Here is a 19,281-nt window from a genome sequence, read left to right on the forward strand (position 1 = left end):
AGGGCCTGGAAGAAACTCTTGTCAGGATAACCCATATAGTTCAAGTTTAATTTGTGAGATGAGACAACCCTTTTACACGTCACCATTGGAGGTCTTACAAACAATGGGAATTTTAACATAAGGAATGCATCATCTGTGACACTTAAAGGATTTTACAACCCATTCTCAACTTCCATCTAACAGTTCCATATCTCAAAGCAATGCCAGGTGCTCTACAATGGCTGTAGTGCAGTTTGATGAACTTCTTACCCATAATTATTTGACCTTTTTCAGAAAATCTGTTAACTGGATGTTCCTGCTCTCTCAGTCTGTCTTTCACCTCCTCCTAGTCTGACAGAAAGAACCCATAGCACTGGCAACACTGAAAGTTCTATCACAATTCTCCTATTTGCACTAGAGAGTTAATCCCCACATCTGTCAATTTACACCTTCAGAATGGTTCTATGTAGCAGACTATCAGTATCCCAAATTTAAAGTCTTTCCCTTTTTGCAGATAGTGCAAGAATGTCTGAAGATGACTGCAGCTGCAGGACTGATTCTCTGCAGAACTAAAGCCTCTATAGTCAAAATAAACACACATCGTGGTAGCAGAAGATATGTGCATCTCCACAGCTTTCCTTTTGCTACTTGCAAATTATCTACAGTATAACTTTTAAAAAAAAATTTATTCCTATTGATCTATTATTGTACATACCCTGTATTTAACTTAAGATGCAGCATGGGGATTGGTTTATTATAACAGGCACGTATTATACATACATGTACATTCTTTATACTAGCATTAGTTCTATACAAATACCGCTCCACTTCTTTACTCAGTAAGAAATCAAACTCACTTGACACCAGTGCAAGATTTCTTTGCCACCCAGATAAAGAATCTATGTTCCACAGAGTTCACAGTTCAGCCCAATTTACTTAAACTGTCCCATCATCTTTCTCCACTTCCAATTCAGAAAGTAACCAAAGTTAACAAAGTGTTTTGGTCTAGTGACTGATGTCTGGAAGCTAGAGATGATGCACAAGCAGTATAAAAGTAGAAATAAGTGCATACTAAGAACAAAACCATCTCCTGCTATTTCTTTCTAAATGCACAGCATCCACAAATATATGGTCTCAATTACAGCCAACTTGACCTTGACAGCAGACATTCCTACACTGTTGTCGGGCTATAACATAAGCCTCACAGAGATTCCCCAACTAGCTCTGAGGTAGTTGGGCTCACATACAAGTATCAGTGGTGCTGCTACAATAAAATACACCAAAGAAGGTGGAAAAATACTGGAGGGTTAGGGCGTTAACCCATCAGCAGAGGATTAAACAGGATGACAGAGATAGTTGCTGTCCACAGGGACAACCACAACCCCACCCCTGTGGAAGGTGCCCTGTCCCTTCCAACAGTGTCAGTGAATGGTACAGAAATCCACTTGTAGGCCAATCCAATTTATAGTCCAGCACATTAAGGTAAACAAAAAGCACAGATTCACATACCACATACGATTGATGGTGACAGGAAGGATGTGACAAGGGCAAAAGAGATAACACCTGGGATACCATCCCACTTAATCCATCATTAAACACGCATGAAGACCATGTGACCGTGATGCCATAAGCTCCCAAACTTCAGTCATCCCTGCAGCTTTTATTTTCTTACTCTCCAATGTGATCGGAATTGCTTGCTCCAAATATGCCAGCAAATCAGTTTACTAGGGAAACACTTAGCAACAGACAATTTTGAGTCAATATTGAATCTGGAGACACCATCACTGAAAGAAAATGACACACATCACAGGGACATGTGTGATGTGCATCTCTAAACAGACTTAAAACACATCATCAACTCTTAATTCTTCCTTTGCTAATAGCTTTGTATCTAAGCTACAATAAAAATGTCAATTCCAAAAGGATATGGTGCTTACTAACATGACTTCTCTAGTCCAGGGCAAACCCAATTGAATTATGTAATAAACTGCAGGAACAATATATATTCATACATCTGAGGAAGAGCAGCAAGACACTTGTAACAAAAGCTGGACTGCTGCTTCTACACTGGGAGTCAGCTTGCACAGACATCAAAGCTTAGTACTAAGTGCTGTTCTTCAGCACAGATAAATGCTGCTATCTGCTAGTCACACATAATCTAATAGTGGCAACAGTAATAGATTATTTTCTCCTACTTTTGTTTAAATTCTTGGTCAGTGCCAGAATTCCTTACCCCTGGATATCATTCTGCCATTGGTGGGTTGTGCTGGATGAACTGTACCTATTTTGGAATAGCACAAAGGGGTCTTCTGGCAAAGACAGTGTACTGAAGTCCATGAAACTGAGTTCTGTTGCTGAATACATTACAGAGTTCAGAGATGCCACACAAATTACTGGAGGAGTGCACTGCGGTCAAAATAAGAAGAGGAAGAGTTGGGAGATCAAATTACAAATCCCCACTCTGCCACTCTCTCATTCAGTCTCTTAGAGATTACAGTGCCTTGTGAATAAAGCTGATCTGAGGAGACTGGATTAATCTCCAGATCTGGCATACAACTCCTGTGCAGGTCACCTAAATTTCCAGACATTGGCCTTTCACTTCCATGGGAAGATGTTTCAGTAAAACTGGTTATGCTATTTTGCAATTAGCTGGTTTTCTTTAATGAATGCTTAACAAATTAACAAGGCTAATGTGCTGAATTCCTTGAGTTGTGATCCCTGGAAATGCAGTTGTTCTTTCGTACTACTAAGCATCTTACTACTACATCTGAATACAGGAGGTGCCTTTGGTACAAGGCAAGTCATCTGAATACATAAAAAAAAAGTTGTGCAAATACTGTAATGACAACAATACACATCAGGCGCACCAACTTCCTGACACTGCTTCCAAAAGGGATAAAGCAGTAAGCGTAGTGCACCTACCACAGGCAGGAGCTGTAGGCAAGGAGAAGGAGCAGATGGGGATCAGAAGCCTTAGATCACTTGGTCATACACTACTACTAAAACTTCACCATCTACCAAAGGTACAGGATGGAAAGAGAAAGATGTTTGGGTTTTGTTTTGTTTGCAGAAAGAAGAGGAAGAGAAGAGGACTTATGATTATCTTATTGTCATGAATGACCACAGAGTTCATGCCCCAGTTTAGCGTATGGGACTTGCCCTAACCCATACAACGCATTCTACGCTAGGATGCCCAGACTTGCTTGCACTGCTGCCGTAGCAGTAGTAGAGGTTCTGCTAGCGATGACAACAGCAGTTCCTGATTTTCTGTTGAGCCAAAAAGTAAACACAAGAGAAAGTGCCTTTCCAGCTTCTTCCCTCAGTTGGATTGGACAAAGACTGGGGGATGCCTGACCCCAGTTCTCTGACCCTCAAGCTAATGCCAAGTTTTTGTGCTGACTTTGAAATCAGTGTATCTGTCACAAAAAGCCTGAAAAAAAGTGTCAAGAAACTTGACAAAGTCTTCCACTATTAAAGACCTGCAGCTTGCCACCTCCTTGTAAAATGACAAAGGTCCTCCTCACCAACCAGGTGCTTCAGGCACTATTTAAATCTGCAATGCTCTGAGTGAATGGTGAACAAGCTGTACAGCTTTGGACACGGTATCTCAAGGAGCATGGGAAACAACTAGAGGAAGTCAAGAAAAGATGAGTAGATCCAAGAAGCAGGACTCCCAAAGGAAGACTTAACTAGCAAGGATTTCTGAACCAAAAAATGTGATATGTTAAAGGCCATTTTAAGAAGGAAGACAATAGGTCGCTTCTCCCTATCTGTGGAGACAGGAAAAGCAAAGGGCTTAAGTGCAGCAAGGCTTGTGGACATATAGTAATGTTGTCTAACAGCAAGATAAGGAACCACAAGGAATGGATCAGATAAGGAAGTTGTGCAGTCCCCATTATTTAAGGCACTCAATATGTTAAGCACACATGCAACAAATACCTGTGATACCACTCTAGGGCAAAGGGAAGAATGAATTATGTGGTCTCTGGAGGACTCTTCTAATACTCTTCTCTCTGACACTTTGGGAAATGAGTATAAGCACATACAAGTAGACTTCTAATGCAAGGTGTGTATCTATGTGATTCACCTAGCAAGGCTTGCCTAGTCTTCTCAGGAAACCTCCTACTTACCTGTCATGGAACCCTAGACTCATATACCTACAGTTCCAAAAACACCCCTTCCAACCCATCCATATCCTACAGACCACAAAAGCTCTGGGCTCAGATTTCTAAGTGATGCAGTGATGACTGACTCTCAATAACTGATGCACACAGTGAAAGGTCTATTAAGTGAGCCTGGAGCTAAGGACTAAACGGCAACAGCAGACATCAGGCAGATTAGAAACCACATGTAGAAAACACAGCCAGAGCCAGCAACTCATCAGTTGCAAAGCCAGCAGTGTTGAGTTAGGAAACATCAGCCACAGGCCAAATATTACTCAAAAATGCACCACAGACCATCAATGCACATGATTTCAGAACCCGCAAAACACGATACTCAGTTATGAAGGTGTTTCCAAGAAGGAACTGTTTTTCAGAACCTTAGATTGACCTTTCCCATTTAGAATGCTTCAGGCTTTTTCCATTCACATCATGGAGTGTTTTAATCCTTAATAGTAGCAACCAAAATTTTATCCCTGATGATATTCCCTCTCATGTGTTAAGAAATAGTGCAAAATTTGCAGAACTGGCTTTGGCACTGGTGATTATCGACTCACACAGAAAGCAAGTAGCTTCTTCATATTTTATCGGGATCTTTAAAAAAAAAATGCTATTTACCATTTTCCAAAAGTCTATTATAGTAACAAATGCTATACATATCCCCATAGGAGCCTTTTTCAGGCTTCTTTAGGTGTGGTATATCTTGAAATGTAAAATAAACAAATTCAAGAAAGAAAACTTCTCTGGGATGGCCTATAAAGACCAAGTAAATCTACATTATGTGCAGTGGTGGATGTTGATGCTGACCCATTTGAGACAACAAAATATTACTCATTTCTACTGCTAAAGTATCCTATTCCTTTGACTACTGAAAACACAATAAAACTAGTGCACTGACTCAATGACAAATGCTAGTTGCATAATTAGGGTGGAGCATGCAAGCAACTATAAAGGTTGCCCCAGTCTGAGACTCTCACTTCTGCTGAATACATTTGAAAGCTCTGGATTCTGAGTGAGGTAAGCATAACCTAAACATACTGGGTGTTTCAAATCTTTGATTTGTTTTTTTTAACTTGGGAGAGTTAATCCAGTTTTACAGAAAAAAAAAAACAAAAAACAAAACACAAACATCAAAATCTCTTTTAATCTAGGTTAAGTATTAATCATTTCATATGGTTAGTAAATCAATGAAAACAAGGTGTCAGATGTATTTCAAAATTCTGATGCGCAAGACTGTTACTGTCTGCTTTGTTTGCAGTTATTCTTCAAGACAACCTCTGAGAAACATGGAACATTTACTCAATGATAACCTTCTGAAGTATTTTACCCAGTATGCTTTAATGGAGGGCAGCACCAGTGCGCTGTCCATTGGTGGGCTGAAAAATCTGCTTCAGAATCAATTTGCACAGTACTTGAAGGTAAGTTTCACTCTTATATTCACTGCGCTTCCTGTGAAATGGATAGGAAAAAGGAAATACAGGCAATGATGTTGCAGGGTAGATAATTGTGCCCAAATAGTTTCACTGACTCCATAAATAATCCTTTAGTAGGGGCTGGCTTATAAAACTTCGTTCACATTAATGAACAGTAGCTCCAAATAGATATCCAAGTAGGGAGTTTATAACAAAGCCCTATGAAATAAAATGAAATAATCTAAGCAGTTGTTTTGTCTGTTTTTTTCTTTTTTATGTGAGCCAAATTTCTCCTTGAGTAGTGCATCTGAGTCTCATAAAATATTTTTCGTTTCAGTCTAAATAATAAATCTTGAATCTAGAAAATATATAGAAAAATCTATAAAACAAGTAGATCAGTAGGACAAATTTAAAAGTAAAAAATTGGCTTATGTCTCTATCTAGATTAAGTTCCTACCGTCACAAAATAAAAGGTTTGCATTCCAGAAAGATGCCAAGTTAAGAGAAGTAGTACTCATTTCCTGTAGCTAGAAAAAGTCTAGGTTCTGATTTCATATATAATCTCTGCTAGACCTTTACTGAACTGCATTAGGACTCAATTTAGATTCTTTTGCTAGACAAATTCTTAAATACTGTGTTTTGGATAGCTGACAAAAGCAATCTTTGCTAGAAGTCTGAAAGAAGTTGCATCTCAATAGAAAAATCAGTATTCTGAGAACTACAGTAATCCAATTTATTAATTTCATGTCTAATTAAGGGAAAAAAAACTTTTGTCTTTTATTTTTGTGGGGTTTTTTGATTTAAAAAAAACCCCAAATGTGTCAGAAATTAATTGCCAAAAATAAATAGAAAATGTGATGGCAAATTTAGAAATATAATACTTTTTTAATATTAGCTGTAGACAATTTAGCACCATACCCATTTTTCTAGATATGTGGAAATACAAGTGTTCAGGAAAAACAATACTGATGTTTTCAGTTTGGATATCAGGCATTTTCAAGTACCTACTCTGTTTGCAGAAATACATGGCACCACAATAAATCAATACAAAAGCAGGACAGGACATTACAAAACATGCATACACATTAATTATGAAGAAAGAAAACATTTTAAGAATTTTAAATATAAATCAAAACTGGTTTTATATTATTTAACTAGCCTGATCAGGGATGTTATCAGAATACTCACTGCATCAGGACATTACATGCACTCTACCAGACATGACAAATAAAAGGATCTAATGATCTAAACTGTATTTAATACATTAGCAAGAATTTTTCAGCAGTGAATATAGTATTCCTAGTAAAGAGGGGAAAAGGGGAAGGAAAGAGACTCTCAGGTCCTGGTCCAAAGCCTAATGAAAGTAACAACACATTTTCAGATAGTGTATGCAGGGCTCAAATTAGTACCTAATAAAGCAGTAGGTGGTATGCATATTTATTTTTATTGGTGATGATGTACATGCTGTAGCTATTCCACCCGGTCCATTTCCTAAATTCCAAATTTACCCACAAGACTGAAGTAACCTGAGTAATACTTGATACTTCTCAAGTGGTTATCATATCTTTGATAACATTTTTGGCAGGCAATAGCAGGCACTGTATTTCTAGTTTAACCAGTAAAACTGGTAAATACAACACTACCAGTAACACCCTCAAGTAACACTGACTGTTATTAACTGCATCACTTCTTGGCAATATTCCTCATAGGACAATAGTCATGGTAATCTATTTATTTCTTTTTTTTTTTTTTTTTAATTCTTTTCCTATAAAACCAGGATTCATTCTCACTTGATAACATAATTAAATCGCTGGACAAAAATAATGATGGAAGTGTCAGCTTTGATGAATTTGTGATGCTTATAAAAAAGATAACTGGTACAGGACAGTAACGCATCTGCAAGAATCAATATCACTGCTTTGAAGGAGAAGAGCCTGGCGTTCATGTACATTATACATACACCTAAACCCCCAGATTTGTTATGATTTTAAAACATACAGAATAAAGATTTGACATAAAACAAAGTGTCTTGTATTGTTTCCTGCACATTTGCTAGCCACACTTTCCAGCTAAACTGCCTCACAATTAGTTCAGAACTACCCGTTTCTATTCCATGTAACATCTGAGAAAACATTGCTTAACAAACCCTACTTTGCCCAAGCTGTTCTTTGGACCTCTAGAGCAATTAAAATCAAATGGTTTCTAAAACACATAAAAGCAAAGATGTATCATTCCATTTGAGGAGTTTCCCCTAGGGCATACATCCAATAATCCTCCTAGTTCAGTTTCATCATTCACATAAGACAATGCTTCCATACAGTAAACAGTTCAAATTTTTTGAAACATAAAGTACTTATTTTCCATAACAATGTAACAATTCTAAGTATGATGACTGTAACACTACATGTTCATTTCAAATAATATTTACATAAGTATGTACTTTTTTGTGATGACTCTTGTAAATGGGAATACATTATATAAAGGAACCAAGTGATTGCTGTTGAAATTAAAACATTAATTAGATTTATTTGGTGCAGTTTTAACTTTTTCACTGCATGATTCCCTGTGACATGTATTTTCACACATGTAATCCATGGGCATTAATATTTAAGAGGAAATTAGTGAAAAAGAAGAGAAATGAGAAGAATGAAAAGTTTGAAGACAAGTAATTCAGTGGATTAGGCACTAATACTACCAGAGAACTTGGAATTTGGACTGAATTTTAACATCAACATCACCCATTAGCCTGATAAATCAGTTAGATCTCAGAGTTACTTAAGGTCTTAAAGATTCAACTTAACTGCAAAGCCTATCAAGTGCACACAGTGGTTCCTATCCCTGAATTTCCCCTCCATGAAATAAGGAATAAAGTAATTCACGCTGCTGATACATGAATAAAAGCCTCAAAAATTACAGTATTTAAACATGACATAAATGTTCTAACAGGCTCCTGGACCACTTTTCTACAAAAATGCTTCAGCTGTTAAAATGTGTTATGTTTCTTGGAAGAAAAAAAAATAGAAAATAGTAATATTTATTACTCTTTTTTTCTGTTTTATGAAAAAAAATTCTAAATTAAAAATATGCTTTGATTTCAAAACTAAATATACTCACACATTTGCTTTCTAAGCTATATTAGCTACTTTACACACGTAAGTAAAATCACAGAATTTTTAAAGGTGCTTTTGCATGAGTGGGACATAGGTTCCTTTTCATCTCAAGACAACCTTAGAAAATTTTTAATTGTCAGATTGCTGACATCCTGAATAGGAAAAGTGGTCATCAAGAAACAAATGTTACAAGAGTGTCACCTATTGGCAAAATCTATTTCTGCACAATTTCTTGAGTTTAGAAAAAATGCACTTATTTTACAGGGTGCAATATCTGAAGTTTCATGATCCTACACAAGATGCAATGGATCACAAAGAACAATGGTCACAATTAAAATTAGCATTTTTTAAATTAAAAAAAAAAAAAGTGCATTAGAATTATTTCCGGGAAGTCTTTTTTCTTTTTTCCTACAGCACTATTAGATGCAGTTGCAATAAAATTAACAAAAAATATAATTAAAAGGCTCATCCAAAAAATGTAAGTTTAATAGTAGAGGTAGATGAGGGAAATGGAATAAAATAATTAACTCTTTTGCCATGCAGTGAATCCAGTTCATTACCTGTTCACAGACTATACAATTTCCTTTTAAAGGAGTTAATTTTCATATAATCATATAATACTAGGGTGGAAGGCACCAGGCATCATCTGGTCCAACCTTTCTTGGCAAAAGAAAGACAAAGACAGCCCAGCACCCTGTCCAGCTGAATCTTAAAAGTGTTCAATGTTGGGGAATCCACCACTTCCCTGGGGACATCATTCCAGTGGCTGATTATTCTCATTGTGATAAATTTTCCTCTTGTGTTCAACTGGAATCTCCCCAGGAGTAACTTGTACCCATTACCCCCTGTCTTTTCCATATCACTCTTTGTAAAAAGGGAGTCTCCATCTTCTTTGGAGCCACCCTTTAAACACTGGAACATGGTGATAAAGTCTCCCCTAGGCCATCTCTTCTTGAGGCTGAACAAGCCCAGTTCTCTCGGCATTTCCTAACACAGCAGGATTCCCAGTCCCTTGATCATCATTGCGGTTCTTCTCTGGACACTCTCCAGCCTGTCCACATCTTTTTTGCATAGCAGTGATCAAAAGTGAACACAGTATTCCAGCTGTGCCCTGACAAGCACCTAGTAGAGTGGGATAACAACTTTATTCTCTCTGCCGGTGATGCCTATGCTGATCCAATCCAGAATCCTGTTGGTTTGCACTGCTGCAGCAGCTCACTGTTCGCTTGTGCCGAGCTTGTTGTCCACCAGGATCCCCAGGTCCCTTTCCACAGAGCTGCTCCCCAGCCAGGCAGATCTCAGTACTCACTGATCAGCTGCACTCCTGCATTATGTTTTCCCAGGTGCAAGACCCTACACTTGTCCTTGTTGAACTTCATAAGGTACTTGCTAGCCCATTCTTCCAGCCTATCCAGGTCTTCCTGCAGTGTGGCTCTCCTGAATTGTCCACTTCCCCCCTCAGTTTGGTATCATCAGCAAACTTCATCAGGGTACACCTGATCTCATCATTCAAATCACTTATGAAGCTATTAAACAGCATTGAGCCCATATCAATCCCTGGGGGACCCCACTTGTGACAGGTTGTCAGTTTGAAAAAGACCTCTTTACCACTACCCTCCAGGTGTGACCTTAAAATTATCATTTGCAACAGAAAACTCATACTAAGCACTAGACTCAAGCAAATGCATTACTTCTCTGAACAGCTATCTTCCCGGTAAAGAACAGTAACAATTTACCTATCATTATTATCCAAAAGACTAGAAAGAAAGCAGAAAGCCTAAGAATGTATGAGAATATGACCTGCAAATAATCAATCGAGATCGAGAACTTGAGGCACTCTGACCAGTGCTAATGCACCTCCCTCATTTTCCCTACTAAAATCAAACATGTGTTAAAGAGGAATGGAAGTCAAAACCTTACAGTGATATTTGATAGTGTAGATGGTATGGTCTGGTGAAAACAGATAACTGCCATACCAGAGGTCTGGGGCTTTTTTCTTCAGAGTACACATTTTTAATTTAAGTCTAAATGAAAACATCTAATAGCAACTTCAAATCTCTCAAACACAGCTTATAAATCACAGCTTATTAATATTTTCAAATTCCAGGTCTCATTTCCTCTAAGTTTTCATCATTCAGCTTAGGATTTTTTTTTCCCCTACAGTATTTTAAAAACACAATCTGTGCCATTTTACATTAAGTCATTAACTTCCACTTTTTGTATGCAGCTACTACTATTTTTTCCAAGGTATCTGAAATCGTAATTCTACAATACTTGCAGTCATTTACACACCAGTATAACTGATATCAATATTCCCCCAAACAAGCAATACAGGGTAATACAGGGTTTCCCTTCTATATAAATTTAGTTGCTCATGGGTGCTTTTGCAGAGCCCTGGTTGAGCAACATTGTGTAATGATAGTAGAAATTGATGGAACAGTTAAAATGAAACAGATATGCAGCACTGCAGGCAACTCTCTACATTTCCACGTTCAGTTGTGCACTCATTCAAAATAGAACAAGTCACAATTGCCTCATCAGGTGAAAATCTTTTACGATGCTCAAAACTTTTTACTAATGCAGACAATGTTTTTCTACAGTACAATAACCTGTGTTATTTTAACTGAGTCACAGCAATGCCAGGAACATAATTTCTCATTTCGGCCACTTGTTTTTCCTTTGCAAGCTTAATTCTCAGTTCCATGATTACTTGATGATCTCAGTCTTTATTCCTAATAAAAAGGTTCAAATTCCCATAGATGAAGATATTTTATATATACTTTAGAAGACACTACCAACCTTGGTGAGTAGAGTTCTGAGTATTTCAATGCTTAGCAAATTAGAAGGGACATAAGTAGCTGCATATTTTATGGTTGTCCCTCAGTTCCCCTGCCAAACTACTTCTTCAAACTTTTGTCTTTTTTCTTTTTTCCTAAAAATAAAAGGAAACAGAACTACTGCCTCACCAGTGCCTTTCTTCTCTTCCTTCAGTTTCCAATGACCAGGAACCAAAAGAAAAGTACACTGCTTTGGTCCTAAATTAGCGCTTTGCTGAACCACACAATGACATCACAATGTATTACCAGTGCTGATACAGTGTTTCCAATTAACTTTATTGGATAATGAAACATCTATATCAGTTCAATAGCTCGCAAACTTCACTAATCTGCTTCTCTTCCAACCATTTCTATTGATCTGCTATTACAAAGAATATCTAAACAGTTTTTAGCACCAGATGGACTCTGCTAAGATATATTATTCAGCAGTTATAATTATTGATAGTGCAAATTTATCCCTTGGAATGATTTACATCTGTTTCTCAGGTTAAGATACTGAAATATGACTCGTAATAACCAATTTCAGAACCTTAATGTAGTTCAGAACAGAAGAATATCCATTACATATACTGCAAGCATACTGATTCAGTTGTAAACACTGTATTCATCTTCTATAACACATACATTCACTCCATTATTTTCTTCATTTTACGTACACATAATTGTCTCTAACATATATACTGTAGTTGTCCTTGAATGCAAACTGCAAGTAACTCGGTTAATTACTTGTGGAATAAAATTTTGTCCTAGATGTACCAATACACACTACAATTTCCGTAATAGAAGAATCTGCTGGTAGGGCCCCAGCAGTCAAACATTTGCGTTCTGACTTCAGATAAGTGTGGAGCTCTGCGTTACTGTCAGCTACTGTGAACAACCCTTCAAATAATAGAGAAACCAGCAGTTTCAAAGGGTGACTCACGCCCTTCTAATGATATGACTGCATCCTGAAAAGATACCTGAGGTGACTAGCTGAAATGTAATCACAAGAAGTTAAAACTGGCACTAAAAAGCCCTAGAAATAAAGATACTCCAGAATCTGTCTTCTGTACTATCCCTCTTGCTTCCCAAAAGTAAGAGAAAGCTTTACAGTAAGCTTTCAACATCTTCCACATTTTACAACATATTGCTATTACAAAATTAATCCCTTCAGTGAAAGAGTATGTCTCCACATACAGTCAAGAAGGGTGAAGGAAAAGACCTCTTACAATGGCAAGCCCACAAATTTGATGCCAAATGAAAAGTTTACTTTTGTTAACCTGAAGACATTCCCAAATGCCATCAAGTTTTAGCAGCAAGTCTCACGCTGAAGTGCTGAAGGTATCTAATTTACCTTCACCTTCAAAAGTTCAGACTAGATTCTCTCTCCTATGCATATACATAACATTGACAAACAGGTCAAATGTTTTTAAAACCTTCTATTTGCATATTTCAGACTAAGTAGAAGTGGAAAAAATATATTTTACTTACAAATCCCAACAAAACTCTTTTGAAGGAAATTGATACAGAAACAGTAGGTCACTATGAGCAACCCACTTAATTTATCACTAGAAAAGGTATTTACATCTTACACAAAAATAATACTTTATTTCTCACATATATTTCTGTTCCTTTTTATTTTCTTAAAAATCCTCTCTTACTGATAATTTTTAAGTTCTACTATTATGACAATGTGATGCCATAATCTCTTGAACTAGGAGATACTTAGAAGAACTCCACTCTAAAATTACACCATGGGCCTATGATACATTTAGAGCACTGATATTTTTCTCAAGAGGATGACTGTGAGATGCATGGGGGAAGAGGGGTGTAGTGACTGTTTATACTATTTTTATAAAGGAAAGACAAGTATTTTTTGACAGCGTTCCATATAATCTTTATCTTTTTATATAAATTTATATTTTGATAATAGCTTTGTGCTATACTTTCCAGCTTCCCTTTATATATTATTCTCTAGTAAAGCAAACTGAATCATTATTGCCTACACACAGCATCAGTTTATAGCCAAGGAAACTATTAGAAAAACTACAAAATAAAGCTAAGGCAAATTACAGAAGTGAGCAGGTGAAGGCAAGGGACTATTAAAAACCAAACTTTTAAAACAATACTGAATAAGGACAGTGGACACCTCTTCATGCCCTACCATGTAAAAATATAGATAGATCTTATCTTACACAGAGATAACTCCCTTTTTAACAACAGATGTGTGTTGACAAAATATGCAGGAAAAAGAAAATCAGTACTTACAACAGGGTTTTTTGTGTCTGGGTCAAATTCTGTAGAATTTGCATCTACAACAGAAGTTTAAAACAAACACAATACATTTCCATTGATCTACATACACTACAAACTCATCATAACAGTTCTGTGGCATTTTAGGGCTTGTCTGCATGTAAGCTAGTCTTATATGTTGAAACACATCCTGTACCACTTGTAAAGCAGCCCCAGGAAGCATATGATCTCAGTTGCATACACTCCCTTTCCTACTTCCCAAAACTTTCCTCTCAGCTCTTAGAAACTCATTGGGTGAGCTAAATCTCTTCATACTACTACTGCAAAGGCTATGGTTTGGCTACTTCAACTACTGAAAGCAAGTGAGAAAATTGCTTCTCACTTCTTATTCCTCACCACCTGTGCACTCCAGGAAGAGAACACAAAGGTGAATTGTAAGCACACTTTCTTCTACACTTGTTAGACCAAGAAGCAGTTTTCAAGCAGCCTGCATAAGAGTTCCTACTCCCTTGTACAGAAAGGTAGATCAGCTGAAAATGATCATGTTGCAAGAGTTAAGTGCCTAATGATCACGGGATCTGTATAATAGTTTTAATAACAGATATACATTTTACATATAGAAGTTCTTCTAAGCAAATCACAGTCACGCTAGCATGTATACTGAACTCACCTTTCCAATTCAAACAGTTTCTTGCAAACTCCACAACTGCTAATTGCATTCCCAGGCAAACTCCTAGAAAAGACGACAAAATCCCCAGAATTTAACAGGACAAAGTGCAGGACTGACAAATTACTTACTGTTCTGTCTTAAATTTGACTACTTAGAAATCTTGTATATCAGTGTATATACACAGACTTACCAAAAAGATAAAACAAAAATGGCTGCTCAATGTAAAACTCACTCTTCAGACTTGCCACACTGTAAATACATGTGACATAATTATGTGCTTTAAGCCCTCTGAAAGATTTTTTTTTCCTCCCATCTATTTTACCAATAATTACTATAAAGACAAAGAGAAGCTGAAATACTGGGTATATCCAGATTCAAATTTTGCTTTGGCAACTAGTTGAACTAGTCTCTCAGAAAACTGTAAGAAACATGGAGTAGGAACCAAAAATTCAGAGGCACTTAAACAGCACTTAGGTTATACAGATAGCATCTTTACACTTTACCATAATAAAATATACCAGTAAATCAATAAAAGTTATTTACTATATCAAATGTGTCCAATGACACATATGTTTTCCGCAAACTGATTACTATCTGTAAGCAAAGACTCTCCACATAAAATGTGAATACAGCAAATAAAACCTTTGGAGTAGGGATAGTCTTTTTCTTCCTTCCTTATGCAGATGTAGTACATGACTATGACCCTGCCCATTATTTACAGGGCAAATATTCACAACAGCACACGTACTTCTCTAAGACAGAATCCTTCCCTAATGTGTGCTTTTTTTTAAATCAAATCAAGTAGCTTGTTATCAATTAGCTTGCTCTACACCTCCAAAACACAGTGAGTTCTGACTCTAATGATCTTACCAAGAAAAGGTTTTTTCTTTGTTCTTGCCCAGGAGATAGCTTGGAGTTTGCCTTCTGTTCCCCTAATTCCAAACCCTCCTGGGACCAGAATGCCACTGTAATGACAGCCATATATAAAATAATCAACATGTAGAATCAACACAGCAAAGGAAGTTCATACAAAATGAAGAAAGTCTTTTGAGGAACAAAGCAATCACAATGCATGACAGGCATATTTTGTATAACCATTCAGAACACACAGAATTTAACTCCACATTTAGAGATATGTCTCATCTACCCACCCCAATTCTCATCTGATCAACCTCATGTTTCTCAGTGAAATTCCCACTGCTTAAATAAACCAGCTACATATTCCTTACTCTAGGATCTTAAGAACAAAACTTTATGTCTACTGAGTAATACTGAAGAGATTAAATGCATTTTGACAGGAAACAACATTCCTTTAGAAACACAAATTGAAATCCCAGAAATTATTCTTAACAGAGATGTCTGCAGAGCATCACCAGCATTTACCAAGCTTTTATCTAACTACCTTTCACTATGATGCATGCCGACAAAGGAAAATCTTTGACAACTGACCTGCACTGTAAAGTCTAGCTATCCAAAAAAAAAAATCCCAACCACCAAACTATTGCAACTTGTCTCAAGAGATTAGAGTTTGAGGACATAGGTTGATACTGTAATTTTCTACGCCTGAAGCTTTGTCACCAACCATGCTCATCTATCCCTTTATGTAAGTAACAGAAGTTCGGATGCACTGAGAAATTATTTACTGAAGTATTTTTATTACATGAAATAAATATCACAGTCTGCATTTTGAATATGTAACACTTACTCTGCTTTGCACAGTTTGTGCCATGCCTGGTGATATTTCACCGAGTTCTCCACTTCTGTAGAACGTTCAAGTTCTGTTGAATCTATGTACTAATAAAAAAAACATGCAATAAAATAGTCTTTTATTCCACAGAAGGAGCAGCATATGTTATATAACCAAGTTTTTAACAGCATTAAGACAAACTATTAAGAGCTTCAAGTGAATTTCCCAATAAACCTGTAATAGCTTCACTAAATACCCAGTATTTGCTCTAGTTGCAGCAATCCATGCCCCCTTCTTTGCAGGTACTCCAAAGTACTGCCTGCCTCCAATCCTCATGTTGCTATCCTTCGGGTAAGCAGACTTGCTAGAATGCTTCATAACTGTGTATTCAGGTTTTCTGCCTATGGAAATAGGGCACCAATCAAGGGGTGGTGCTGACTTTATCCTGTCATCCAAATGAGATGTGGTGTTCACATTCCTAGCTTTTGGGTGCCACAGTTTATCTAATCTTATCATAAGACTGGATAAACCTGTATTATCTAGCCTGTGAGAAAGGCATTCCCTGGGGACTGTCATGAAAGCATAAACTGTAGAGAGAGGCAGACTCATTATCTATGTCCTACTAAAAATACTGCCTTAGAATCTCTACTACCATTAATAGGCATGGCTCCTGAAGTACCACTAGAGCAAATGAGTGAGGCAGCTATGTACTGCACTTGAGGACACAAAAGATCAGAGTTTCATTCTTGGTTTTGTTAGTCTTTTTCACAAAATAACATAATTCATAGCATCCTGCTGTAGAGTCCATCCCTCATAAAAACAAGATCATCTGAAATGACAGAACTCATTGGTGGGCAGAGAAATGAAACCAAGAAGACTGCTGAAAGTTTTCCAGATAGTAATGCCTTCTAGGAAACATTTTCTACTTTTCCATACTTAAGAAGGCATGAAAAATACAAAAAAAAAACCAACCAAAACCAACTACTTATGAATGTTGTTATTCTATACTAGTAGGATACTGTAGGACCAACTAAAAGGAGACTTTATCATGCTGGGAGTTTGGAAAGAGAAACTAATTACAGTTGAAGTTAACTGTGGTTTCCTTGACAAGCACTGAGCCAGCACGTTTATTACTTCAAGCAGCATCGACATTTCATCATGCACATATGTGGATGCTAGGTTATGAACTGGATGCCACATACAATATTAAGCAGTTCCTTCAGAACACAGGATTATACAGAGAGCCTTTGGACAAAAACACTAATGAGGTTAGCACATGCAGCTAAGTACAGTAGGAGCCCTTGTCTGTTAACATTTTGGCACCACACTGGAGTTCCAGCAGTCATCGATTCAGACACTTATTAATGCAAAAGCCCCACTGAATTTAAGACTAGCTGCACACAAAGCTAACCACATTATTTGCAGACTGGGCACCTTTCACTTTTTTGCTAAAAGCAAAGTTAATTTACAGATCACAAAAATTTCCCACTATGCATCTGCCAGTATAAAACACTGTTCAGACTGACAGAATCACATAGGTCAGAAAGTGTCTTGGGAGATCTCTAGCTCAGCCCTCTGCTTGAAGCAGGTCAAATCAGAGCAGGTTTCCCAGGGTCATTTCCAGACAGGATCTGAAAATCTCCAAGGATTAATTCTATTCCCACTTCCTTGTTTTTCATTCATACAGAAAACACTTTTTGGACTATTTGCTTTATAACCTTCACAGGGAATGAAGTAAAGATGACTACCTGTCATTCCCCCACATCCTCCTTTTTGCTTTTCTGAAGACTGGTGTGACATTTGTTTTTTTCTAGTCAAAGAATCATTTAGGTTGGAAAAGACCTTTAAAATCATCAAGTCCTACCATTAACCTAACATTGCCAAGTCCACCACTAAACCACGTCCCTAAGTGCCACATCTACAAATCTTTTAAATACCTGCAGGAATGGTGACTCCATCACCTCCCTGGGAAGCCTGTTCCAAAGCTTGACAACCTTTCAGTGAAAAAATTTTTCCTAATATCCAATCTAAACTTCCCTTGGAGCAACTTGAGGCTCTTTCCTCTTGTCCTATTGCTTGTTATTTGGGAGAAGGGACCAACACTCACCTTGCTACAACCTCCTTTCCGGGAGTTGTAGAGAGCGATAAGGTCTCCAACCAGCCTCCTTTCGTCCAGGCTAAACACCCCCAGTTCCCTCAGCCTCTCTTCACAAGACCTGTGCTCTCGACCCTTCACCAGCTTTGTTGCCCTTCTCTGGACACACTCCATCACCTCAATGTCTTTCCTGTAGTGAGGGGCCCAAAACTGAACACAGTAATCGTGGTGTGGCCTCACCAGTGCTGAGTACAGGAGTAAGATCCCTTCCCTGTCCCTGCTAGCCATGCTATTGCTGACAGAAGCCAGGATGCCATTGGCCTTCTTGGCCACCTGGGCACACTGCTGGCTCACGTTCAGCCAGGTCTCACCCAGGACCCCCATGTTCTTTTCTGCTGGGCAGCTTACCAGCCACTCTTCCCCAAGCCTGTAGCATTGCATGGGGTTGTTGTGACTCAGGTGTAGGAACCAGCACTGAGCCTTATTGAATCTCATACAATTGACCTCAGCCCATCAATCCAGCCTGTCCAGATACATCTGTCAAGTCTTCCTACCCTCAAGCAGATCAACATCACTGCCCAACTTGGTGTCATCTCCAAATTTACTGAGGCTGCACTTGATCCTCTCATCCAGATCACTGATAAAGATATTAAACAGAACTGATCCTAGTACCAAGCTCTGGGAGACATCACTTGTGACTGGCCACCAGTTGGATTTAACTCCATTCACCACAACTCTTTAGGCCTGACCATCCAGCCAGTTTTTTACCCAGAGAAGCATACGCCCGCCCAAGCCATGAGCAGCCCATTTCTTCAGGGGAATGCTGTGGGAAATGGTGTCAAAGGCTTTCCTAAAGTCTAGGTAAACAACAGCCACAGCCTTTCCCTCATCTGCTAAGCAGGTCGCCCTGTCATAGGAGATCAGGTTAGTCAGGCAGGACCTGCCTTTCATAAACTCATGCTGACTGGGCCTGATCACCTGGTTGTCCCGTACATGCCGTGTGATGGCACTGAAGATGTTCTGCTCCATAACCTTCCCAAGCACCGAGGTTGGACTAACAGGCCTTCAACTGGGACACTCCCCACCCCACCCCCCCCAT

At 38.0% G+C, this 19,281-nt stretch overlaps 1 protein-coding gene across 2 annotated transcripts in view; it reads right to left on the reverse strand.

Moving 5' to 3' along the window:
• CTPS2 (CTP synthase 2) overlaps positions 1-19,281 on the reverse strand; it is a 73,333-nt gene that overhangs the window by 38,147 nt on the left and 15,905 nt on the right. For both annotated transcript variants that reach the window (XM_026847652.1, XM_026847642.1), the window contains exons 9-12: positions 16,106-16,194; positions 15,271-15,365; positions 14,401-14,463; positions 13,746-13,789 (exon numbers count right to left, since the gene is read on the reverse strand). In XM_026847652.1, the coding sequence (XP_026703453.1) occupies positions 13,746-13,789; positions 14,401-14,463; positions 15,271-15,365; positions 16,106-16,194 (291 nt within the window). The remainder of the gene's footprint in view (positions 1-13,745; positions 13,790-14,400; positions 14,464-15,270; positions 15,366-16,105; positions 16,195-19,281) is intronic.

Source organism: Athene cunicularia (assembly GCF_003259725.1).
Source record: "Athene cunicularia isolate RWA chromosome 1 unlocalized genomic scaffold, athCun1 chr1_part1, whole genome shotgun sequence".
In the NCBI taxonomy this organism is placed as follows: domain Eukaryota; kingdom Metazoa; phylum Chordata; class Aves; order Strigiformes; family Strigidae; genus Athene; species Athene cunicularia.